Source organism: Peromyscus eremicus, chromosome 8b (genome assembly GCF_949786415.1).
Source record: "Peromyscus eremicus chromosome 8b, PerEre_H2_v1, whole genome shotgun sequence".
Taxonomy (NCBI): Eukaryota; Metazoa; Chordata; class Mammalia; order Rodentia; family Cricetidae; genus Peromyscus; species Peromyscus eremicus.
Window position 1 is genome coordinate 11,293,303 of NC_081424.1, and position 25,967 is coordinate 11,319,269.

The following is a 25,967-nucleotide window of genomic DNA, read 5'->3' on the forward strand; positions in this document are numbered from 1 at the left end:
CACAGGTTTAATGTGCTTCGAATGCCTTTTATCCCTGGTTAAAAAAAAAATCTCGATTTTGATTTTTTTCGTCTAATTTTACTGTCTTGATTCTGATAAATCTTTTAATTCAGATGTTACCTCCTGGAAAGAATTCTTTTCAGAACCACCCCAAAATTAAGTATTTGGAGATGTATCTTTCTCAGCCCAGGTCTTCATTTATAAAAGCAGAAAACAAAACAAAGGAAAAGACCGAAAATTACCCACAGCTATAATTTGACATTCATTGAGTTTGAATTTCCTCCCATTCACCACCAAGTGTATGAAATTTTAATACATTTGCTGAATTCAATATATTCTCAAGTAAATTGAGAATGAAATAAAAAATATATAATAAAATTTAGAGTGTTTAAAACTATAGAATTTATTCCTTTGAATTTTTAAGTGTTTTCACCCCCATGGTGGCTCACAATCAGCCATAAAACTCCAGTGTCAGGGGATTCAATGTCCTCTTCTGACCTCTGTAGGCACCAGGCACTCATGTGGTGGACACCTGTACATGTAGTCAAAATGTTCATACACACCAAATCAATCTTAAAAAATTAAAAATGCATGTGTATGTGGTAGCTTGAATGTAATTGGCCCCCATAAGCTCATAGGGAGTGGCACTGCTGGGAGGTGTGGCTTTGTTGGAATAGGTGTGGCCTTGTTGGAAGAAGTATGTCACTGTGGGGTGGGTGTTGAGGTCTCATATACACTCAAGCCACACCCAGTGTCTCAGTCCACTTCCTATTGCCTTTGGGTCAAGATGTGGAATTCTCAGCTCCTTCTCCAGCACCATGTCTGCCTGCACGCCACAATGTTCCACTGTGATGATAATGGACCCCATTCAATGTTTTCTTTTATAAGAGTTGCCATGGTCATGGGGTCTCTTCACAGCAATAGAAACCCCAACTAAGACATGTAGGAATTTAATCTAGTGACTGTCTGACACACTGCAAACAGCCTGTGCATGTGACTTGTCTGTATCTTTCCTGTCCAAGGCTCTACATGTATGTAAACTCCATTTGCATGTGTGTGTCAGGGACCTGCCCTGGCCAGAGCTATACCATTCTGGGAAAGTCAGTTTCCCACCGCTTGAGTCCCCTGCACTCTGTTGAGAGGTTTATCACTCAGAGGATATGATCTTGAAGAGAGGGATAAGAAAGGGGAACCACGTGGGGTTTGGTTCCTGGCTCAGCTCAGCGACTTCTGCCTAAGAGATGGGACATTTGGCTCATGCCCACGAGGTGTTCAGTATCTTCAAAATAGTTGCAGCTGAGGTGCTAAAACTCACAGGGCAACATCGTGGAGGTCATGACAATCTGAGAGAAGCTACAGAACCTCCCACGTGTTCTTTTCTGTTCCTGTCCCGAAAGAGGAAACGGAGAAGCTTCACGGTGCTGGGATTGGGCTTCTGCTTCTTTCCAGACAGACTTAAACTCAAGCCAAACAGTTTAGGTGGTTGCTCTCCAGCCTGAAAGAAACTAGCCCAACCTAAGACAAATTTCTTTTTTTCCTCTCAGTTCATATAATTTATTGCAGTTAGCACACAGCTTAAAAAATTCATCAACACACCAATAGTACGAAGTTAAGCAGCACTGTAAGTTATTCCCTGCTCAGGAAAATGAACCACGTGGTCAAAGCTTGATGTCAGTCTAAGATTTAGAACAAAGGAAGAATGTGAAACTATGGGAAAAGCAGTTGTTCACTTACAATGCCCCCAAGCCTTCATACAAACTCCATACTCCAAGCCCTTCATTGGGTACCCTCTTCCACAGAGCATACTTGTCCACCACAGCCTCCTCTGTATGTAAGCTGTCTTGATAAGTGTGTGGACCACCACCCTGGCACTTATACTTCTTTCTTTGAAGTCCAAATTGACTCCATTTGCGGATGGCTTGGGATACTAACTGTGGGTTCCTGTTGCCTCTTTTGGGGCAACTCCAGCCATAGGTTCAGTGGGTCCTAGTCCTAGTAGAAGCCAAATTAGAGAACAGGACCTCGTCAGGTGATGTCCAGTGGATATGGACTTGCTCTGGGGCATGTGAGATCCTTCTTGGAGGTCCCAAGAAATACTTGGAGCTATCCAGCAAGGGTGGCTCTTCAAAACTTAAAACTCAGAGGGCACCGAATGATGCCTCTGGGCTTAACTGCTAAAGAAAGCCAGTATGTCCAAGGTCTGGGGAGACAGTGGATATTGAAATCTCATTAGGAACACAAAGGCCAGTAAAATAAGAGCTAGCAGTGGGAAAATTATAAATTTCAGATATTACAAAATGGGTGGGTAGGGTGGCTGGAGAGATGGGTTAGGTTTACTACCTATATGGTGGCTCACAACTGTCCAACTCCAGTTCCGAGGGATTTGGGCATCCTCAGATATACATGCAGGCAAAACACCCATGCTGAGAGAGAGAGAGAGAGAGAGAGAGAGAGAGAGAGAGAGAGAGAGAGAGAGAGAGAGAAGAGAGAGAGAGAGAGAGAGAGAGGAAGGGAGAAAGAAAAAGAAAGAAAGAAAGAGAAAGGGAGAAAGAGAGAGGAAGGAAGGAAGGAAAAAATGGGAATAAGAGTGGGTGGGACTTAAAAACCCAAAAAAACCTTTGCAGTCAATTCCCAGTCTTCTAACAGATTTTAGGAAATTTTCTCTTTTCTCCTCCTCTTCCTCCCCTCCTCCTTCCTTTCTCTCTCTCCATCCCTCTCTCCCTTCCTCTGTCCCTCCATCCCTCCTATCTCTCTCCTTCTTTCCTTCCCTATAGCCCAGGCTGGCTTTGAATCTAGACTGCTGCTGTGTAGCAGAGGATAACCCTGACCTTATCCTCCTGTTTCCACTGTCCAAGCGCTGGGATCACAAGTGTGTGCCGCCATGTCCGGGTTCTAGTGAGGGTCTGGGGCAGTTTCCTGCATATGAACCAAGCATCTCCCAACAGCCTACAACCCCAGTCCTGTGTTCTAGTTTGGTTTACAAATTGTTATTTTATTAACGACATCATTTCTCTCTCCCTGCCCTCCCCCCACATGAACACACACACACACACACACACACACACACACACACACACACTTTTAAAAGATTTTTCTTATTTTTAACCATGGGTATGTGTGTATATGTGCATGTGAGTCCAGGTGCCCTCAGAGGCCAGAAGGGGGCATGAGCTCCTGAAACTGAAGTTCTGGGCACTTGTAAACTGTGCAGATAATATGAGTGCTCTTAATTGATGAGCTCTTTCTCTAGCCCTACATTTTTTATTTATTTTTTTATTTTTATTTTTTTTTGGTTTTTCGAGACAGGGTTTCTCTGTGTAGCTTTGTGCCTTTCCTGGAACTTACTTGGTAGCCCAGGCCGGCCTTGAACTCACAGAGATCCGCCTGGCTCTGCCTCCCGAGTGCTGGGATTAAAGGCGTGCGCCACCACCGCCCGGCACATTTTTTATTTTTACTATTTAGCATTCTAGCTGTTTTATACAGCTGCTAAAAATTTGATTTTATTTTATAAACTCACTCAAGTCCAACTTAGTTAAGTTTTCCCCTACCTTTTATTTTTTTGACAGATTTCATAAAAATCTGGATTTCTTCTTTCTTAGGACCCCAAGTGATTTCTAATTGTAGAACCATATATTAAGTATGCATCAGTGAACACTTAAGAAAAGGGGTAGCTGGTTGCTTTCTGCTGATTTCATTTATTTTGTTGAGAAAATGTCAGTGTATATTTGTTTGTTTGTTTTGAGACAGGGTGTCTCTGTGTAGCCCTGGCTGTCCTGGAACTCACTCTGTAGACCAGACTGGCCTTGAACTCAGAGATCCACCTGCCTCTGCCTCCTGAGTGCTGGGATTAAAGGCGTGCACCACCACCACCCAGGGAAAATGACAGTGTCTTATGTTCAGAAAAATTACAAACAATTCCTTATGTAAAAAGTGTGACCAAGATTCCCATTAGTTTTGTCTCTTGAAACTTTCTAAAGTTTAATGAGTAATTTTCTTTAACAGAGACTGATTTCCTACTGAAAGTGTTTTTAAAAATAGAAAGAAGAGAAAGCAAGGCCAGGCAAGGTGTCACCCATCTTTTATCCCAGCACTCAGGAGGCAGAGGCAGGAGGATCTCTGTGAGTTCGAGGCCAGCCTGTTCTACAGCGTGAGATCCAGGATAGCCAAGGCAACATATATAGCAACATATCTTGTAAATAGACCCCATCTCAAAAAAGAAACAAACAAACAGAAAGAAAGAAAGAAAAGAAAATAGAAAATGGATTTAGTAAGCATTTTAATATCTCAAACATAGAATGCCTATGTTGTCGAAGCATCAAAATTCAAAACCAGGCAATCAACTGGAAAACTGTTGTGTTAACATGTAGGTACTCAGAGGGTGGCCCTTCCTGGCTGATAGTCCTTTCAGGCCAGGTAACCACAGAACATCAGGCAAGAGGGAAATAAACTTCAGAAACTGCAAGTGTTTAGGTCTATTCCTTTTAGTCCCTCTGTCCCTTGGAGAAGACTTTTGGAATTTGGGTCTTGGTATCCTCAGCGAGTTATCCAGTAATTGGGTCTATGTTTCTCAGGGAGAAAAAGGTCTGTAGCTTGTGATCGAAGTCAATGGCTCTGAATTGAGGTTCCTTGTACTTGCGAGTCATCTTGGCACTGAGGTATGTTATGAGTTCACATCTTTCCACAAACTTCTCCATCTTCTTCTTGTATTTTTGTCTTGAATATTGAGAACCTTTGGGATTAAATGCTGTAGAAAATGTCACAGAGTTGTGAATGTTTTCTGATACGTGGTTAGTAAGCCATTCAACAAAGCAGAACTTCATGTGTGACTAGGCCACCCAGCTAAGGGGGAGATGGTCCCATCTTTGGGGAAGATTAGAGGGCTGCTATATTAGACCATAATTTCCTGTGTTCACCTTTCTCTATGGAGTTTTGAGTGCTGACTATGTTATTTAGTACCCGGATTTTATTTATTATATTATTAATTTTGTGTTGTTAGGGGTTGAACCTAAGGCCTCACATACACTAGGCAAGTAAGTGCTCTACCACTGAACTACATCCCCAGGTCTCTGCAGTCTTTTGAGATGGGGCCTCACTGTGTAACCCTGGCTGGCCTGGAACTCACTTTGTAGACCAGGCTGGCCTTGAACTCGCAGAGATCTGCCTGCCTCTGCCTTCCAAGTCCTCGGATTAAAGATGTGTGCCACCATGCCTGGCTTAAAATTGTGTTTTTACCTAAGCTGTACCAGAGCTCGCTCCATAGCCTGGGCATGCTTTGATCTTGTAATCCTCCTCAGCCTCCTGGGTAGTACGGATTTTACCGGCCTGTGCCACCAGGTCCGGTTTATAGTACTTGATTTAAAAACTGGCAGTTTCACTTTTGATATTTTCATATAGATATTTACCCTGTGCTTCATTTGCCCCTTCCCGTACAAGCCAACAGTCAACTCAGTCTACCACATATGGTACAACAAGGGCTGAGCTTGCTTCTCTGAGTGGTGTATCAGTTAAAAAGGCGTACCTTTGAGATGAAACGCTACATAGAGGAGCACCGATCGCCTCACACTTAAGAAGGGGAACTTGGGCTTCAGGCATCCTGCTGCATTCATCGCTTTGATGAGGGAAGTTGCTGTACCCTGCAGGGAGGGGTCAGTTTGAGTCAGCGCATATTTGAGTGCACGTTCTGAACGCAGATCGATCAAGGCCTTACTCTTCCCATCAAATAGCCTTCCTGGGATGGGGCTGGTTAGACGACCATCCAATCACCAGAGAAGAAACACAAACTACACTTGATGAGGGGAAATGAAATGTAAGCTGGCACAGAGCCAGCTGGGTGGTGGCTGCATGCCTGGGTTTCATTGCATGATGGTCTCTATTCACGTGCCTGACATTTGCTGTGACCTAACGTTGAAGCGGAAAGAAGAGGACACAGGGCTTTGAGTAGCCTTGGCTCATCTCTGCTTGTGTTGTCGGCAGGGACAACCTGCCTCCCGCTCTGTGCATCCTTGGCCACGGGACAAGGAATCCCAGAGGCCACAGGGTCACTGCAGCCAAGTTCCTAGAGCTGTGAAGGTGAAAGAGGCCTCCTGATAAAGCCCGCCTGCGACTCCTCCCTGGTGAGCCTCCCTGCCATGTATAAAACAGGCCTTCTGACAATACTCCTCCCTGGTGAGCCTCCCTGGCACGTTAGTATTATGCCAGATGGAAGCCAACTTTCTCCCCATCTCTCCTTTTGGTTTTTCTTTCAGATTTTTTTTTTTTTTTTTTTGAGGCATATGTAGCTCGGGTATGTGCCATTGAAGGCTAACCTTCTAGGCAAACTGAAAAAAAAAAACAAAAAACCCAAAGTGGTTAAGAGGTTGTGACAAAGGTCTAAAATTGTGTTTTTGACATTTATTTTGCAGAACTAAAAAAATACTACCTTTGGGAGGGAGACTGGTGAGGTGGCTGAGTGGGTAGAGGTGCTGGCTGGGCCAGCCTGGTAGCCTTTTGACCCCAGAAACACACACGAAGGTGGAAAGAGAGCCAACGCTGCAGGTTGTCACGTGGCCTCCACACACACACACCACAGCACGTGTGCCTCTCCCGTCATGAGCTGTGCACACACATGCACAAAGAATACTCTAAAAATTAAATAACTTTGAAACAGTGATTGACTACGGACACATTTTACAACTTTTAAAAATAATTATATCTGGATGAATAAAATGTGATTCGAATAGATAGTTTAATGTGGATTTGGGATAAAACATGGGTTCCGTAGCTCACCTATCCTGGTACTGTGGCTTAACTCTTTTGTGGAATAATTAACCTTTGGGAGGCCACCGCAACATCTCAAATCATTGAAGGAGGAGGAGGGGGAGGAGGAAGAGAAGGAGGAGAAACCGAACTGCACATCCGATTTACGTGTAACCAGTTTTAAGACAGCCCCTTCCCCTTCACTGTGGTGCCGCTGTTCCAGGCATTGGTTACAGGAGTTCACACCTTGCATTTGAACAACCACCCATAAATGAAATAGTTGAAGAGTGCTTTACAACTTAAAATTGGGAAATTTTGCCTGGAACCTCACTTTTAGAAAAGCAAAAGTTACTGTTAGAGGAGGCCCCTGTATTCTCGTAATATGTATCAAAGAAAATCATGCAACAGAACCTGTTCCAGATATCCAGGCAAAGGGAGGCTCGTAAGGTGGATGGATTCCTTCAGCGGGGGAAGTTTGTATGGAAGCTTCTGGTCCCAGTAGTGCATTGGCATCCTATGAATACAAAGCTCGTTAAGCACATGCTCACACACCCCCATTCTGTGCATACAGACACAAGTATGAGACAAAGCTCACTTCTTGCTTTATCTACTGGAGAAAAAGTGTGCGAGGGAGAAAACTGGGGATTCTAGAAGTTTCTCTTGTTTTTCGATTTCACACAAGGTTTCTTGTAGCCCACTCTGCAGCTCAGAACAACTTTGAAGTCCACCTTTGAATTCTTTGCTTCCACCTTCTGAGTGCTGGGAATGAGCCATCGTGCCTGGCTCTGGGGCTCCAGCCTGGTCCACCTGTTTATCCGATTTCTTAATTTTCACAGGGACTGTATAAAACTCTTCTCAAAATTTGAATTATCTGTGTGGCACCTTTATTCCCCCGTGCCCAGGGAGGAGACCACCAGGATGGAGCTTCCTTCCTTCAGAAGTTGCTGATCATGAACAGAGGCAGACACAGGGTCCTCTTCCCAGCACGGGTACCTCCTGTCTAAGAACAGTCCCCCCATGCTCTGAATCCCCGCTGTGCCCTCTTTCTTTCTGTAGCTGTTTCTCTCTCTCTCTCTCTCTCTCTCTCTCTCTCTCTCTCTCTCTCTCTCTCTCTCCCTCTCTCTCTCTCTCTTCCTTGGCACATCCTTCTTTATTGGACCCTTCCCATGCAGCTGCATTTAAACGTGCTCACAGTTCCCACATTAGAAGGAAAGAAAAAAAAAATAGCTGAATGTGTTGACCTGTAATCCCAGAAGTCAGGAGTCAAAAACTGGCCAACCTGCACTACAGAGTGCATTCCAGGCCAGCCTGGGCTACAGAGTAAGACCTGGTCTCAACAACAAGCCAACCAACCAACCAAACCAACAGACAAAATCTCCCCAAACCCAAACCTGAAACAAACAGACAAGACAATAAAGAAAACCAACCACGAGAGCAAATTCCCCTTCTCTCCTTTGGTCCTACATCTCTTCCAGCAATTAAACATCTCTCATCTTTTTACAATGAAATTTCTTCAAACCTAAGCCTCACCAGAAACGGCAAGCTAAGGAACAGGGTCTATTTGCATAGTCTCTTCTCACTATTTTGGAATCAGTCATGACTGTTTAAAATCAAAAAATTGGAAGGGGTTTGACTTTCAATGCGACAACCAGGAACATCTGGCAGAAGAGATGCTCGTCTGCTCGTGGGCGTGAGTTGGCAGCAGTGCCCCCCATCTCTGTTGTTTCTGGTTCAACTCACTTGCCTTGAGCAGCTTTCCCTGTGGCGGCTGCAGCTCTGTCACCCCTGGGCTATGGGCAGGTCTTAGAGCCTCGGTCACCCCTCCAGGCTCCCCCCTTCCCACCCAAACGCCCTTGCCAAGACCCCCAGTAGCGGGCTACAAGCTCAGTCTCACAGGAGCGTCAGCCCTAACCTGGCTTCATTTCCCAGGGCTTCCCAGAAGGTTCTCTTGCCCCAATCCCAGCCTTCCATCCCTTCTCTCCTTCACCTCTGTGGTTGTCTTCCACTTTGTGTGTGGTGGTGGCAGGAGGGGTGACCAGTGGCAGAGAGGACGGCCTAACGGTGTGAGCTCCAAATGCCTCAGATTCCATTTAGGAGTACTCTATTCACCTCTAAACATCATTTCTGCCTCCAACTCATTCTTGACACCCTGTGGAGATCTCGTTCCTAAGCAAAATTGATTCTAACACTGACCTGGCTTGGAAGCAGACAGTAGACGTTTGTAGCGCGTGGGGTCAAGTCTAAATGCTGTTTGGTGGTTTTACTTGGACCTCTGTACTCTACCCTGCTCACCTCCTCCAGCCCTGCCTCTATGTGGTATCCAGACAAGCTGACTTTCCCACAGTTCCTGGGTCCCCAGGGACAGGCTGATTGCAGGCCCATCGGCTTGGCATCTGGTCCTTTATCCCTTATTCTAGCTCATTCCCAGTTCTCACTCAGACAATCCAGTCATGCCAGAGTACTAGGCCCTTCACCACCCCTCGGGCCCTATAATATTCTATTATTATCAGGTACTAAAAATCTATGGTACGTCCTGGAGCCCTACGATTTGGGACAAGGCAGTACTTATTCACCTCCCCCCAGCCCGTGTGTGTGTGTGTGTGTGTGTGTGTGTGTGTGTGTGTGTGTGTGTGTATGTGTGTGTGTGTATGTGTATGTGTGTGTGTGTGTGTATGTGTGTGTGTGTGTATGTGTGTGTGTGTGTGTGTATGTGTGTGTGTGTGTGTGTGTGTGTATCCCTTTCCTTCTCTCTTTCCTTTCCCTTCCCTTCCCTTTTCTTCCACAGTTCCAAGCACAGTAGATGGGACATAGAATATAACAAATATTTACAGTCAGTGAATAATCTCACCTCAAAAATTTCTGGAGTTTTTCTTCAGTCTCACAAATAAATATTCGATCACGATACTCTGCAGCATATTGAATGTTACCAGGCACCAGAGCTTCATATCTGAAAGGTGAAAAACAAGACAAAACGAAATAAAAACCAGTGTGCAATTAATACATGTAGCTTTGTAATTAATATATGTGGCTTGGTAATTAATATTGTATAATTCATATGTAGTACTGCATAATAAAACGTCAAAATGTTTCATTTTTCTACTTCTGCAGCTCAAGGAGGAAAGGAACATTTCCCTAGGTAATCAGCCAAAGACTGTCACTTTGTGAACTGGAGAGATGGCTCTGAGGGTAAGAGTACTTGCAGCTCTTGAGCAGGATAGGAGTTGGGGTGCCCAGCATGCCCCCATGCAGGGTGGCTCACAACTGCCCATAACTCTAGTTCCAGTTCCAGGGGATCAGATGCCCTCTTCTGGACTCTGTGGGCACCTGCATGTACACACACACACACACACACACACACACACACACACACACACACACGAATAAAAATAAATCCTTAAAAGCACTGTCCCAAGGGCCCCTGGTGCTGAGCAGGGCTGTGGCTCTGTCCCGGGAATCTGAGGACTTGCCTTTGTTTTCCATCCAGGTAGGTCACTGGACAGTAGCCTTGGAGCTCAGCACACTTAGGAAATCGACTCTTCAGCTCTGACAGGGTCAGCCTTTTGGGGAGCATGGCGGCAGGGGGGAGCGGATGAGGTGCCAGGGGAGGCACATACAATTCCGGGTTCGTCAGGAATTTCTATTAAGGAAAGAGGTACAGCAGCAAGAGCATTTCCATCAGCAATAATGCACCAATCAAAACATCCCTGGAGGCCCTCCTGCTCAATTCCCATACAAAAGCCCTTCAAGCCATCTGAGAGGATTATTGTAACTTCTCCTATAAGAAGTTCCTCAGGCTGGGCGGTGGTGGTGCACGCCTTTAATCCCAGCACTCAGGAGGCAGAGCCAGGCAGATCTCTGTGAGTTCGAGGCCAGCCTGGGCTACCAAGTGAGTTCCAGGAAAGGCGCAAAGCTACACAGAGAAACCCTGTCTCAAAAAACCAAAAAAAAAAAAAAAAAAAAAAGTTCCTCAGGATAATAATCCCAAGCAATCAAAGGTCTCTTCTTACTCAAAAAACGCAATATTTTTTTAGTTCCTATTCTATGACAAGGACTGGAGAGTCCTTAGCCAGCTGCCAGTCTCCCTGTGCTTTTTAGGATTCTCTAGGGTCAGTAGTTTGTGCCTTTGCTCTGTAGAGTGCAAAGGCACAAAATATCAGACATGAGTTCTGCTTTAAAAATTCTGTGATTATTATGCTACAAGCAGGAAGAAATAAGCACCCCCAGTAAAGAAATTAAAATTATTCTTTGGTGGAAGATAAAATGTTCAGATTAGTTTTCATTATTGTCTTCAGTTACAAACCATTGTATACCATCAAATTGCAGGCATCAAAATATTGAAATCAATATATGGTTAGACTTTTGAATCTGTAGGTACAAGTGGTCCATTCTCCATATCCATGGCTTCTGTGGCCTCAGATTCAAATAGGAAATGTTCAGTAAAAAAGACTAGCTCTTTGCTGAACATGTCTGCGCTTTCCCCTTCAAAATTCCCTAAACAATACAGCCTGGCAACTGTTTACAAGGCTTTTACATTGTATTAGATCTTATAGGCCATCTATGAGTGTTTCAATGGATGTGGGAGGGTAGGTATAGGTTAGGTTATATGTAAATGCTACCCCCTTTGTTCTTGAGCAGACATAGATTTTGGCACCCTTGGAGGGTGGTGTCCTGGAACCAATCCCCAAAGATGCCGGGGGTAACTGGGAAATTCTAGTGTTGTATTTATTTATTTTTTTTAAAGTATGGTCATCAGTCAAGCTCTTGCTTTATTCTTACTCCCTTATCCCTTGAAGCTCAATCCCTGGGTTCTTTCTGTAGACTGAGTCCAGATGCTTCATACCTCCTCCATTGGTGAGACCCAACTGTTGGCTTTCCCTGCCTGATGGGCTACCTAAGACCCGCCACTGACCCAAACCTTCTAAATATGTCTGGGGCAGGGGAGTCTCAGGCCTACTCTTTGAGTTTCTCACTGATGCCTGAGTCCCAGGTTCCAGTGATGTGGTTATTGGTCCCAATTTTCTGAGTGTCCCCAAGGGTGCCTGTTCTTTTCATTTGATGAAACTCAAGCCATTTTGTTTCCTTAATAAATATTTATATAAGAAACAAACTTACATTTAGATTTTCCTTGGAACTCATTTTATAATAGTGACCCCTGAACTCTGCTGCAAATTCCAAGCTGTTAGTTGTAGAACAATCATTTAATTCATAAGATTCTGCTAGGCTGACAGGGCAGAACTGTCCAAACTCTCCCAGACGAGCAATCAGTTCATCGGGTGTGATACATAGTTTGTCAATGCAAGCAGCTTTCCCTGTTATTAACATATTCATTATTATAGATTTCACAGGAGACACAATGATCAAAAGTTAAAATGATTTCCATTAGACACCACTATATTAACACTACACATCCTAAAATTCTAAACAACAGAGTAAGAAGTAAAGTCACTATAAATGCATATGGTGGTGGAGGTCTACAGTCCCATGTCCTGGAGACTGAGGCAGAGGGACTGCCACAAATTCTAGGCCAGCCTGGGCTAACATAGTGAGAACCTGTCTCAAAACAAGCAAGCAAACAAACAAAACAAAAGTTATTCTTCATGTCTGCACCCTTTCAGCCTACTACCCATCCTAAGAGGTACTCACTGTTGGGTTTATGCCCTTTTTAGTCTTTTTTTTTTCTGTACATATGTGTGTGTGTGTGTGTGTGTGTGTGTGTGTGTGTGTGTGTTTTGCATATTGTGTATTCATGCCAGTACATGTAAACATTATTTTGCAACTTGATTTATCAGTTAATTGTTGTCTTTGACATCTTTCTTTGTTGACCCAATTCCTTACACATGTTTAATCCTGGTTGTTTTGTGTTCAAGGAAACATGTTCCGATTCTATGTATCTCAGACGGCCTTGACCTTGTGGTCATCTTACTTCAGTTTTCTGGGTGTTGGGATTATAGTAGTGCTCCACCACGTCCAGCACCCAGTTTGTTTGAATTTTGCATAGTATTCTAGTACACAAATATGCAAACTATAAGTACAGGACTTTTAACTTATTCATTTAACTAAAAGTTACATGTGGTTTCCTTGAATATTTATCTTTGTTGTATATTTTCATTCTAGTTTTTCAGTATCATCAACTATATACATGTAACAGATAATAGTTATATACACATATTTTTATATGAATACAATAGATACATATACATGCATACATCTGTACGAATGAGCACACACACACATTTATGTTCTAACAAGTGTTGTCTACACAATTCTGATACTAACTGGTAGTCCACAATCACAGCCCTACTTCAACGAGGCAGGCATTGGGAAACATTGTCTTATTGGATGTTATCTTCCACTGACCTCCTGAAAGTAAGAAATGATCAGTGAGGCCTCGACACCCTTCCAGAAAGGTCCGTAGGCTGTACACTGCTGGACAACAGGACTTTCCAAGTGGCAAAAATCTGTGACTCAGCTGAGTCAACAAAAGTGAATTAGATACCTTGACTCTACGTCTGATCTCCACAACACTGGTTACCAGCCATGAACTGTGACCACTTCATTAGGTCCTGGTCCACTCAGAAGTGTCCAGAGTAGCAGCTGACAGAGTCTCCTAACATCTTTGTATCTTTCACAGAGTTCAGTGGTTTCTGGAGTGGTGCTACTTGCCTTAAGACAAAGTGATGTCGATACTCGCTACCTAATTTTCCTAATTACTCTGTTCATTTGAACATAAGTCTGATGTGTCACTGATTATCACTGACAGGACATAAGTCTGATTGGTTCACTGTGTCATGATGGTATCATGAGCATCACTGCAGGACACAGGCTGGGCTGCTCTGTCATGTCTCTGGTACTGTTGTGGATCCATGCCCTGTGTTGTTCAGAGCTTATGAATTGTTCCCTCTGGATGTGGGTATTTGTTTCTAATGAAAAAGGATATACAAAAGCACATGCTTTTATTCCCAGAACACTGGAGGTAGAGGCAGATGGATCTCTGTGTATTCAAGACCAACCAGGGCTACATAGTTTGTTTTCCTGTCTGGAAAAACAAACAAACAAACAAACAAACAAACGAACGAATGAACGTGATCTATACCACAAGATTAGTTTAGTTTTCTAGGCTGAACTGTGTCTTCTCAAAAGAGACATTGAAGTATTCATTCATAGCACCCTTGACTGTAACCTTTATGAGAGCAGAGTCAGATAGACAAAGACACAGAGCAGCACATCATGTGACAGAAAGGCAAAAAGAATGACGTGCAATGACAGAGACAGGGTTGTTGCGGTGACCCCATAAGCCATTGATTGTTGGCTATGCTGGAAACAAAGAGGAAGGCATGGAGCAGGCCCCCATAAAGTCCTCAGAGAAAGCATGGCACTGCCAACACCTTGATTTTGAACTTCTAGCCTCTTGAATTATGACACGACACATTTCCGTCATTCAATCCACTCGGTTTGGGCACCTTTCCCTGGTAGCCCTAGGAGACTAAAACAAAAGGCCAGGGCTTCTGTCATGCTGGCACTCCCCCTTTCCCTTGCCCTTTCAAAGGCTTGTTCCCGTGGAAGGCCAGGCTGCCTGCTGGGTGTGGTGGTGCAGAGCTAACCCTGGCATTCGGGAATCCAGGGTTGGAGGCCAGCCTGAGGTACAGAGGCAGCACATAAATGGTAATCCAGGTGATGCTGCCATTTCAGGCATGACTGATGAGAGCGTTGCAGGGTCATGGGAGCCTCCACCAAGATTTTGAAAGAGGGCTGGGAGGTCAAACAGTGTGTGGTAAAGTCAAGATCTCTCCAGGGAGCTCCCGAGACTGTGTTGCATGAAGCTGTGATGGTGAGGGGCCCCAAGAAAAAAGGGCCCCAAATGAGTGGATTAAATGACAGAAACATACCGTGTTGCAAATCTAGACACAATGGAGAGTCAAGGAGGTCAAGAATGCCAAGAATAAGGAGGGTCTGCTGAGGGAAGCTGAAGGGAGTGAATGGAGCCAGCCTGAGACTGCTCAACCTTGGTTTCATTTAGATGAAAACACTGTGAGCGTCAGATGTTGGACATGGAGCTGTGATGTATCATTTGGTCTGATAATGTCTTGTTAAGCTCCTCTCCCTCCCTCTCTTTCAGACATCTGAGGTTGTTCTCTGGCCTTCATACTCATCTGCACACACATGAACCTGCACACACACAAATGTGCACACATACACATAACAACGTTTTCTTACCGTCCTTTATTCTTTCCATGTATATCTGTATGTACTTATTCATCTGTTGGATGTCTTTGATGATTGCATTCCATACCCACCACTTACTGTGAAATCCATCAATCACATGCCAGTTTTGATGCTGTTCTTGATAAAATTGCCTAATCTCCTTGATATTTTTATGGTACTTGGCATTCTTATGAGCTATAATCTGTGTGCTGTTGTGCAGTGGATACGGTGCACTAAGGAGGAAATGGGGAAGGGGCAGAAAAGTGGTTGAGGGCCTGAGATATCCCCTGTACAGATGGCCAAGGTCACCCTGTTCCCACAGTTCCCTCATGAGGAATACCTTTGCTCCATCTTTTTTTCTAGCAGCGACCTTTTGAAGATCTCCTTGGATGGCACCTCCAACTCAAAGATGACCATGGGAATGATTGACCTTGCCTCCAAGATATTCATCTGGTTCGTGGTTACCGGGTAGCCATCAATGACCACACTAACAGACAAACAGAAAAACGCAATTTCCACATTCCTTTTCTCTCACCATGCCCTGATGTCCTCTAGAACAAATCTCTGTCTTTAGTGCTCCCAGGCTTTCCAGTATGACACTGGTAATTTTTTTTGCGTGTGCATTTTCTCCTTTATCTTTACATCTTAACCCTCCTTCATCCCTAGACTGTGAGGTGGGCAGTACACATGCACACAGCTTGGAGAGTGGAGGCAGGAGGTCTGCATTCATACATCCATCTCCTCAGCACCACACAGCTAGGTTTTGGTAGAATTTGATAGACACACCTATGATACCTTGCAAATTGTGTATTCCTGGTGTTATAAGCACAAATAGCAGAATGAATGTAGGCAGGCCTAGATTTGAAACCTGGTATTAAAAACTCCATGCCTTGGTTTTTAGTAAAGTAGGAGAAAATTATATTTAACCCTTAGAGTGGTTTTAAAGATTAGAGAGCAGGTATAAAAGCAAGTAGAACAGGGCATGGCATGTACTAGATGCTAAGTAAATAGTCACATGTCCTCTGCTAGGAGCTATTCTTGTTGTAGAAGAATGAGGAATTTGTTGAGGGATTTGGAATGGGGAGTTTGTGAGCCCCCCTCCCCGTCCCCACCCCCCGCCACGCATGTGAGCAGAAGGTATGAGAATTACAGCCCAACAGTCTGAGGTAACAAGATTGGATATCAAACTGAAAGGAAACGAAAATTTTAAAAAATTCAGAAATTCTGGGAATGGCCTGATAGACAAGGCAGAATGCTGGGCATGTGGCTGGTGGCCATCAGTAAAGCTTTCTATATCCTGAGTGACAGGGCACACTCGTCAATGCCCTCCAACACAGTGCAGGCTCTACCTACAAGTCTCCTAGCAGAGATGATAAGCCACCTCACTGTAGAAGAGTCTGCAAGAGGGTGACATTTTATTTTATTTTTAGTTATTCTTTACACTGGGAAGGGTCACTTGAGTGGATCTCAGGATTGGGGAAATGAACCTAGGGTAGATGAGCAGCCTTCATCCTGGGATTAAGATGAAATAAACCCATGATTCAACCAAAGTTGCCCTCATCGGGGAAAGCTAAGCCCCAGGGAAGAAGTAACTCAGTGTGGATATGTCCCTTTTCCCAAAGGCTGTCACCCAAGAATACTCCCCACCCCTGAAATTATAGAAACAGTTCGATGATTTGACTCAAAACAACTTGCAAAGAAGAGGCAGAAGTTTCTAAGTACACAATGATCTTGACTAAGCCAGGAGATTCTAGTTCGGTGACTTGGACTCAAGACCAGAGAACATCGGGGTTCACTGGGATGTGACCAATGGCTGTAATGGACAAGAAGAAAGGTCATCAGAGAAGAATGAACTCATGACAAAGCCAAGTGTTCAGTGTTCCTGTCTGAATATAGCATTGCAGGAGGGGCGCTGCTCCCTGTGCAGGGACCTGGGCCTAAGAGGAACCACGTTCAAGGGACCACATCATCTGAGAACTAAGGAGGGCCCTCCCATCATTTCATGGAGCAGTAAGAACTACTGGGGCAAGGAAGTCACAGTGGCCTCATCTGTGGGCTGTGTAGGAGTTGCTGCAGGGAGTGATGAGGTCTTTGGGCTAATCTGCCATGAATTCAAGCCATGAATCTTGACAGAAAAAGATAATGTTTCCAAGTACGTGCTCAGTCTGAGCAGCAGATCATTCTCTCCCCCCCTTTTTTTTTCAGAGCTGAGGACCGAACCCAGGACTACCACTGAGCTAAATCCCCAACCCCCATTCTCTTCTCCTTTACTGGCACTCCAAACCCATCTCCAAGACCTTTTTGAAAGAACTGCAAGCATCCTCACAGTTACTCCCTTTGTCCTTTCTTCTGCCCTGACTCACTTACCCTATAGTATTGCACACACTCTCCATCAGGGAAAGATCCAAAGCTTGAACAGCAAGTCCATCAGGCACTGTCATGCCTTTGTGAAGGTGCCAATTTATCATAAGTGACAGCTCCGTATCCGGGTGATTGCTTAACATGCTACGCAATGCATCTCCTACTGACAAGCGTTTTAAGCCATATTCACTTACAAGCTTTTTGGCAACTGGAAAACATAAAACATGAAGCCTATTTGACGTCACACATTCATCAGTTAACCTTACTTTTAGATTCTGACTAATGGCGCCAATAGCAAGCTTATCTTCACATTCTTCAAAGAGTTGTCAAAGTTGTTAGCAGTACTTCAGGTTTGTGACTTTAGAATCTGGCTAATGAACCAACTGGGTTTCTACCTTTTTCTTTCTTTTTAATAATTTATTCTTATTTTATGTGCATTGGTATTTTGCCTGCAGGTATGTCTATGTGAGGGTATCAGATCTTGGAGTTACAGATAGTTGTGAGCAGCCATGTGGATGCTGGGAATTGAACCCAGGTCCTCTGGAAGAACAGTCAGCACTCTTAACTGCTGAGCCATCTCTCCAGCCTCCATCTTCTTTTCTTTTTTTATAATCAAACCAATGTTTAAGCAACTTATTGCTTCTGCATGATGTAGCAAATTGGGGGAAGCATTGCAGTAACCCTATGTGCATTTGGTATTTAGTGTGCTGTCATAGATAACGATGTAATGACCCTACTTGATTGGATTACACCATTCCCCAGTCCATCTGTAGATCCCACACTGCAATAAGGATAGCAAACCCTAGACTCCTCATGGATCATGGGTCTCAGTCAACCTTCTAGGAAATACTTGTAAAAAATTATTAAGGCGTACTTTACATTTTGTTTTATTTCATTTTTTATTTTCTGTGTATGGGTGATTTGCCTGTATGTGTGTCTGTGCACCATGTGTCTGCAGTATCTGTAGAGGTCAGAAAAAGGTTTCAGATCCCCTGGGATTGGAGTTATAGATGACTGTGAGCTGCCGTGTGGGTGCTAGGAATCGAACCCAAGTCCTCCAGAGGAGCAGTCAGTGCTCTTAACTGCTGAGCCATCTCTAGCCCCCTACTTTACCTTTTTTTTTTTTTTTTTTTTTTTTTTTTTGGTTTTTCGAGACAGGGTTTCTCTGTAGCTTTGTGCCTTTCCTGGAACTCACTTGGTAGTCCAGGCTGGCCTCGAACTCACAGAGATCCACCTGGCTCTGCCTCCCGAGTGCTGGGATTAAAGGCGTGCGCCACCACCACCCGGCCTTACTTTACCTTTTAATAGAGGTTTATAGCTTAGGAGACAGAGATTTTTTTCTATGGGTTTATTTGATGTTTGAGTGGCATGAAAATTGAATTCTAACTTTATAGCTGAGGGGAACCAAAGCCCACTAGGGTAGAATAGATCACTGAATAGATAGAGGTCATTGAATAGAATTAATAGAGGTCATTGAATAGATTAGATAGAGTTCATTGAATAGATAGATAGAGGTCATTGAATAGGTAGATAGAAGTAACTGAATAGATAGATAGAGGTCATTGAATAGAATAGATAGAGGTCCTTGAATAGATAGAGTTCATTGAATAGATAGATAGAGGTCATTGAATAGGTAGATAGAGGTCATTGAATAGATAGATAGAGGTCATTGAATAGAATAGATAGAGGTCCTTGAATAGATAGAGTTCATTGAATAGATAGATAGAGGTCATTGAACAGATAGATAGAGGTCATTGAATAGATAGATAGAGGTCATTGAATAGAATAGATAGAGGTCATTGAATAGGTAGATAGAGGTCATTGAATAGAATAGATAGAACTCATTGAATAGAAGAGATAGAGGTCATTGAATAGATAGATAGAGGTCATTGGCTGAGAGAGGAGATTCTCTTGACTGTTCCCAAGAGGCAGGTGAAATTCCAGACCCCAAACCTCAGTTTTCCTACAAACTCTGGAATCAAATTTGTTCAAATTACAAAACTAAATGAGTTTTCAAAATAAGGCATAGTGTTAAAATTTACTTTCCATTTCAACAGAGAGGTGAGAAATCAGATTGTTGTCTATGTTTTCAGCCCTGGAATGGAATTTCATTTCAGATGAGTACATTCTGTTCTTGGTAAATACCATTGTCTTGTGAAGATTTAGTAAGGCTGTTTTGTCATGTTAAGACATTTAAAAGTTAGAAAAAGAAATTTAAATATTTTAATTTACATTTATTTACTCTCTCTCTCTCTCTCTCTCTCTCTCTCTCTCTCTCTCAGTGTGTGTGTGTGTGTGTGTGTGTGTGTGTGTGTGTGTGTGTGTGTATGTCTTTTGAGATAGGATCTCATTGGCCTAGATCTTTCAAAGTAGGATAGGATAGGTGAGCCTTGGGGATCTATCTGTCTCTGCCTTCCTAGTACTGGGATTACAAAATATGTGCACATCATATCTGATTTTTTAGATAGGTTCCAGAGCTTGACCTCAAGTCCCATGCCTGCAAGGTAGACACTTTATTCATTGAGCCCCCAGATCCCTGGACAAAGAATGTAAAAGAATGATTTTTTTAAAAATCAATAAATTAGAGAGGATACAAATAAATGGTGAATTAAGGAAGACAATGAAAGATATGAAAGAGAAATTCAGGAGAGAGAGAGAGAGAGACACAGACAGACAGACAGACAGACTAGAAAAGAACCAATTGGAAATTTTGGAAGTGGAAATCTCAGTAAATCAAATTTAAAAGAAAAAACAGAAAGCATCAGCAACAGCTTAGGTTGAAGAATACCAGAGCTTGAAGACAGAAACTTGATGAATTATTATATTCAGAGAGCAATAAAGAAAAATAAGGAGGAATAGACAAGACACTCCAGAGCTATAGGACACTATCAAAAGAATATTTAAAGAACAGTGTAGTCAGTACGCACAGAGGAGAGATACAGGCTAGAGGCACAGAAAACCTATCAGTGAAGTAGGGACAGGAAACTGCTCAAGTCTCGGGAAAGATACAGATAGCCAGTTACAGGAGACATTTAGAATCCCAACTAGACACAACTGAACAGAAACTATTATTAAACTTTATAATCAAATGCCAGAAGTACAGAACAAAGAAAGAATATTAAAATCTGTATGAGAGACATGTCAAGTCACACATAAATATTTCTCAGAAGAAACTCCAAAGACCAAGAGGGCTTCAGTGAAGAAAGAACTTCAGGCCCTGAAAGAAAATAGATTATTATATCCAACCAAGTCATCCTTCACAATGGAAAGAGAAACAGAGACCTAAGATGAGCTAAAGGAATTCAGTAAGACAAACACAATTGTCAGGAGCAGCAAAGGATCAACTTCACCTGAAGAGTACACAAGCAAATGAGAATTAGGAACAAATCCAACACTGCCAACTCAGCAAAGCATCCCAACTCCAGCATTAATAAATCAGAAATGGATACAGATTATTCAAAAATAACTAGAATGGAAACAAGACAGGGCAGGAGTAGCACATGCCTTTCAAAGGCACAGGTTGACTGGTTGGACTAAAATAAGTCCTAGCAGTTTGTTGCCTGCAAGAAACTCACTCTCGCCAGCACAGGTACACATAGACCAAAAGCCAAAGGATGGAAAACAATATTCCAAGCAAAGAAATCTGAAAGTAAGCAAGAGTAACTCTATTCATATCTGACCAAACAGACCTCAAGCTAAATTAGTTAGAAGAGACAATGGTCATGTCATACTGATAAAAGGGATGTTATGCCCTGTAACAGGCCCCAGATCTTAATTCAACTGACTCCATAATGGAAGTACCATTCAGGCCATAAAATTCAGCACACAGACATCCCTACCAGCCGAAATGAAAAGAAAGACTGGCTAATAAAGACTTTCTATTGGCTTAAGCCCATGTCTGCGAGTAGTCTTCTCTGGTGGATAACCCACAACAGCACTAAGTTGGGTGGGTTTGGATTAGGGGCAGGAGGTGAGCTGGGGTGGATTTGAATGTGACCGACACACATTGCATTAAATTCTCAAATAACTACTTTTTAAAAAAAAAAATAAAGGGAATAATGTGATTTAAATGTGAAATGTCACCAAGAGATTCATGTATTGAACATTTGGTCACCAGCTGCTGACATTGTTTTGGGAAGTTATTGAATGTTTGGGATGTGAGGTATGGACCCTCAAGATGGGTCACTAGAGACAGAACTCTTTGAGTCATAACCCCGTCCTGCTGTTGGCCTGAGCTCTGTGCTTCCTGACTTGCTGAGATGTGAAGTTGCAGCTACAAGTGCCCACTGCCTTAGACTGAGCCACCGTACCTCCCTCCCTGTCATGGACTGTGCTCCCTAAACTGTGAACCACAGTAAACCTTTTCTGGCTTCAGTCGCTTCTGCCAAGTATTTGTCACAGTGATAAGAAAGTATCTAAAAGGGAACAACCCATCAAGAAGATACAATGATTGTACATAATGTCAGAACACCCACTTCCACAGATAAACACTGTTGAACATAAAGTGAAAGATCAGCCCAGTGCAACGATAGTGCATCACTTCAGTAGCTCACTGTCACCAATAGATCTGGAAGAGAAGTCAACAAAATAACACCAGGGTTAGAGTACACTGTAAGTCAGTGGTTCTCAACCTTCCTAATGCTGCGACCCTTTAATACAGTTCCTCATGCGGTGGTGACCCCTGTGGTGGTTTGAAAGAAAATAATTCCATAGGTAGTGGCACTATTAGGAGGTGTAGCTTTGTCGGAGTAGGTGTGGCCTTGTTGGAGGAAGGTGTCACTGTGGGGGTGGCCTTGGAGGTCTCAGAAGCTCAAGTCAGTTCTCTGCCTGCTGCCTGCTGCCTGCTGATCAAGATGCAGAGCTCTCAGCTTCTTCTCCAGCACCATGCCTGCCTGCACTCTGCCATGTCCCACCATGATGATAATGGACTGAACCTCTGAAACTGTAAGCCAGCCCCAATTAAATATTTTCCTTTATAAGAGTTGCTGTGCTCATGGTGTCTCGTCACAGCAATAGAAACCCTAAGACAATCCCCAACCATACAATTATTTTTCTTTGCTACTTCATAACTGTAATTTTGCTCCTGTTATGAAACATAAATATTTGATATATGATCCCCAAATGGGTTGTGATCCACAGGTTGAGAACCACTGCTATAGGGCAGATGGACTTAATAGACACCAGCAGAGGTAGAGTATATATTCTTGTTTAGAACATGGAAGTTTTTCCAAAATAGATCTGCAAAATGAGGCTGCAAAGCAATGCTTAACAAATGGAGAAACTGAAATAACTCCTAGTGTCTCAGGTAAGAAGGGAAAACATTAGAAGTCAGAGGAAGAGAGCCACATAAATTATACAAATACATGGAGATCAAGCCACGTTTTGAATGATTGGCGTGCCACTGAAGGAATCAAAGGGGAAATAAAAAGTTGTAGAATCCTGTGAAAATGGAAATACTGCTACCAGAACCTGTGGGAAATGAAAACAAAAAAACTACAAGGAAAACTTATAGCCGTTAGCAGCTTACACTTTAAAACCAGAGATATCAATCTAGAAACCTAACGTGTATCTCACTCTTTAAAAAAATAAGAATAAACTAAAGCCTTAATCAGCAGATGGAAAGAAATAACAAAAATCAAGGCAGAAATGAGCAAAATATAAACTAAACAACAAAAAGGATTAGTAACACAGAGTTAGTCCTTCGAAAAGATGAACGAAAACGACAAACCCTTAGATAAAATAAGTAGAAGATGGAGATGCCCAAATAAATAAAATTAGGGATGCGCTGGACACTACAACAGATCCTCTGTAATTCACAGGCTAATTAGGGAGCATTTTGAAAATGTATATATTTGTAGGAGGCATGGAAGTCTTTGTGTTCACAGATGAGCACTAGGGGAACCTGAATGTTAAACACACAGGGCTGTTCCTTAAAGGAAGGAATGCATAACCCACGATCAGACCAGAAGGCAGGGAGCGCATGTGGTTAATAGCCTGGTGACTTTTGCACTACTGTGTACCTGGAGCCCACACCGGGTCCTCCCTCAGACCCTTATCATAAGCTTGCCTTATTCAAGTCAATCTATAGACCCATCTCTATGGACTTTTCAAGTTTCATTGATTGTAGTAGAGCCTGGTCTGTATTTAGCTTACTTTGTTCCTCAAAGAGATTTATGCGTGCTTTATTGTGCACATGGGATTGAGTTAATCATCACCAAATTGTGCTGTATTTAACTATACCTAAAATAGACTTCTGGGGGTCAGATTCCAGAAGTTTGAACTAACACCAGCTACTGGGTTGTGTTGATCTAAACTACCTTCTTGTCTCCCATGGATCATCTCTCTGCTGGCCATGGAGGTTTGCAGAGACCCCTGCGTACATCAATGAATTAGAAAATCTAGATGAAACGGATGAATTTCTGGGCACATATAACCTACCAAATTTTAATCAAGAGGCTATGAGAAACTGAAGTAAATCAACCAAAGCATCAATAAAATGTCTCCAAAGAAGAAAAGCCTAGTGCTGGAACCACTGTTAAATTATTTTTAAACTTTAAAAATAGTTTGTGCGCCGGGTGGTGGTGGCACACGCCTTTAATCCCAGCACTTGGGAGGCAGAGGCAGGCGGATCTCTGTGAGTTCGAGGCCAGCCTGGTCTACAAAGGAAAGGCGCAAAGCTACACAGAGAAACCCTGTCTCGAAAAACCAAAAAAAAAAAACCAAAAACCAAAACAAAAACAAAAAAACACCAAAAAAAAATTCTCAAAGTATTCCATCAAATGAGAAAGAATCCTTACCAATTCATTACATTAAACTAATATTGCCCTGTACTACACCTAATAAAAACAAGAGAAAACAACAAAATAAAAATTATTGATGACATAGATGTAAGAGTACTTCATAAAATACTTGCAAATAGTAATTTATTGTGGAGGCCCACAAAGGTTTCCTAGTAAGATCTGAGCTTGCTTTACCCAGCAGGGCTGCATTAGAAGATTGCTTGACCATGTGCATGGTTACTAGGTGACTGGAAGGGTCTACACTTGGCTGAGCTAGGGGGAGGTCTTTGCTCCACCCCTTGGAATTCCTATAAATAGCTCTTTAGATGAGACAGAAAGGGGCTGGTGGATAAGGATCCAGGCCCCCGAGGCTATCCTGTGTTTCTGTTTCTCTCCCCTCTATCCTTCTACCTCTATATTTCTACCTCAATCTCTTATCCCCCTCTCCTCAAGAGTTCCCTGTCATAGAAAAGTGGGGGCTGGTCTCCGACAATTTTTATATTGAGATCCAATCTCAATTCAGCCTCAATAATTATTGTTTTAAAAAGATAAATTCTGGCAAAGACATAGAGAAAGGGGCATCCTTTTCTACATTGTTGGTGGGGATGTAAATTAGCACAAGCACATGGAAACCCTCGGATCTTATGGCCGGTTCCTGGAGAGTTGGTGCTGGGTCTCAGAGCTCCCTCTATGCTTGAGGAACAAAGACAGACACTCACCTGTAGTTTTCCCTGACTTGGGAGGCCCCACAATCATAATCTTCACAGGCATAGTAGCTTTGGGCTTGGGCTGCCGGATGTACTTGATGGGGTTCATCATAAATTTTTCTCTAGTTTGTTTATTAGATAAAAAATAAATATACTGACGATGGATTACAGGGTAAAGAGGGTTCTCCACATTCTCAACAGGCTTGATTGTCTCTCCTTCGCTCAGCTGTGATGTGATTGAATTCACAAGTTAGATTTAATTTATAGAGAATTTCCTTTATACTTGAAAAAGTTGTAAAATATAAGAATGCAATCTTTCTTACATAGTAAAAACACTCTAATTACAAGAATTAACAAAGTAACTACATACACAGAGCAGGTTATTTCAAGATCAGGTATATCCAGGGTGGTATTGCCATAGACTAGTAATTCTATAGGTAAGAAGGGTTTCTGAAGGTAAGAGATCAAGGTGTTGACAAATGCTGTCCTTGAGGCCCCTCACCTTGTCTAGCAGTTGGCCACTTTGCCATAGTGTCCTCATGTGTGCCCATTGGTGTTTCTTCCTCCGGTTATAAGAACCGGAGCTATGTCGTATCCAGTTGGTATAATGTTTTCTAGTTGGTATTTAGCTTATGACAATTACAGTTCTACTTCCTTCATAATGACTCATGCTTGTATTGAATGTTTCTGACAGAGGTTATGAGATTGTTTCACTTATTCATGAGCTACTTTATCCTCACAAACAGATCCACTTCAAGTGTGGTGGTGTGGATTGCGTTGCCCTCTCCCTTACACTTCCTATGTTGAAACTCTTACTGCCTACATGACTGTATATGGAGACAGGATCTTCATGGGGCAATTAAGGTAGAGTGAGGTCCAAAGGATAAGCAATAGGACGGGGGTTCTTGTAACCGGAGGAAGAAACACCAATGGGCACACATGAGGACAATAGGACGGGGGTTCTTATAACCGGAAGAAGAAACACCAATGGGCACACATGAGGACAATAGGACGGGGGTTCTTATAACCGGAAGAAGAAACACCAATGGGCACACATGAGGACGCTATGACAAAGTGGCCAACTGCTAGACAAGGTGAGGGGCCTCAAGGACAGCATTTGTCAACACCTTGATCTCTTACCTCCAGAAACCCTTCTTACCTATAGAATTACTAGTCTATGGCA

At 42.9% G+C, this 25,967-nt stretch overlaps 1 protein-coding gene across 1 annotated transcript in view; it reads right to left on the minus strand.

Annotated features, from left to right (window-relative positions):
- Nucleotides 1-4,261: 4,261 nt before the first annotated feature.
- The window catches only part of Ak9 (adenylate kinase 9), a 132,774-nt gene continuing 111,068 nt past the window's right edge, over nt 4,262-25,967 (minus strand). The window contains exons 31-40 of the mRNA XM_059272501.1: nt 24,797-25,010; nt 17,305-17,506; nt 15,278-15,424; nt 14,950-15,170; nt 11,848-12,044; nt 10,203-10,372; nt 9,584-9,682; nt 7,147-7,249; nt 5,519-5,633; nt 4,262-4,744 (exon numbers count right to left, since the gene is read on the minus strand). Of these exons, the coding sequence (XP_059128484.1) occupies nt 4,542-4,744; nt 5,519-5,633; nt 7,147-7,249; nt 9,584-9,682; nt 10,203-10,372; nt 11,848-12,044; nt 14,950-15,170; nt 15,278-15,424; nt 17,305-17,506; nt 24,797-25,010 (1,671 nt within the window). The 3' untranslated portion in view covers nt 4,262-4,541. The remainder of the gene's footprint in view (nt 4,745-5,518; nt 5,634-7,146; nt 7,250-9,583; nt 9,683-10,202; nt 10,373-11,847; nt 12,045-14,949; nt 15,171-15,277; nt 15,425-17,304; nt 17,507-24,796; nt 25,011-25,967) is intronic.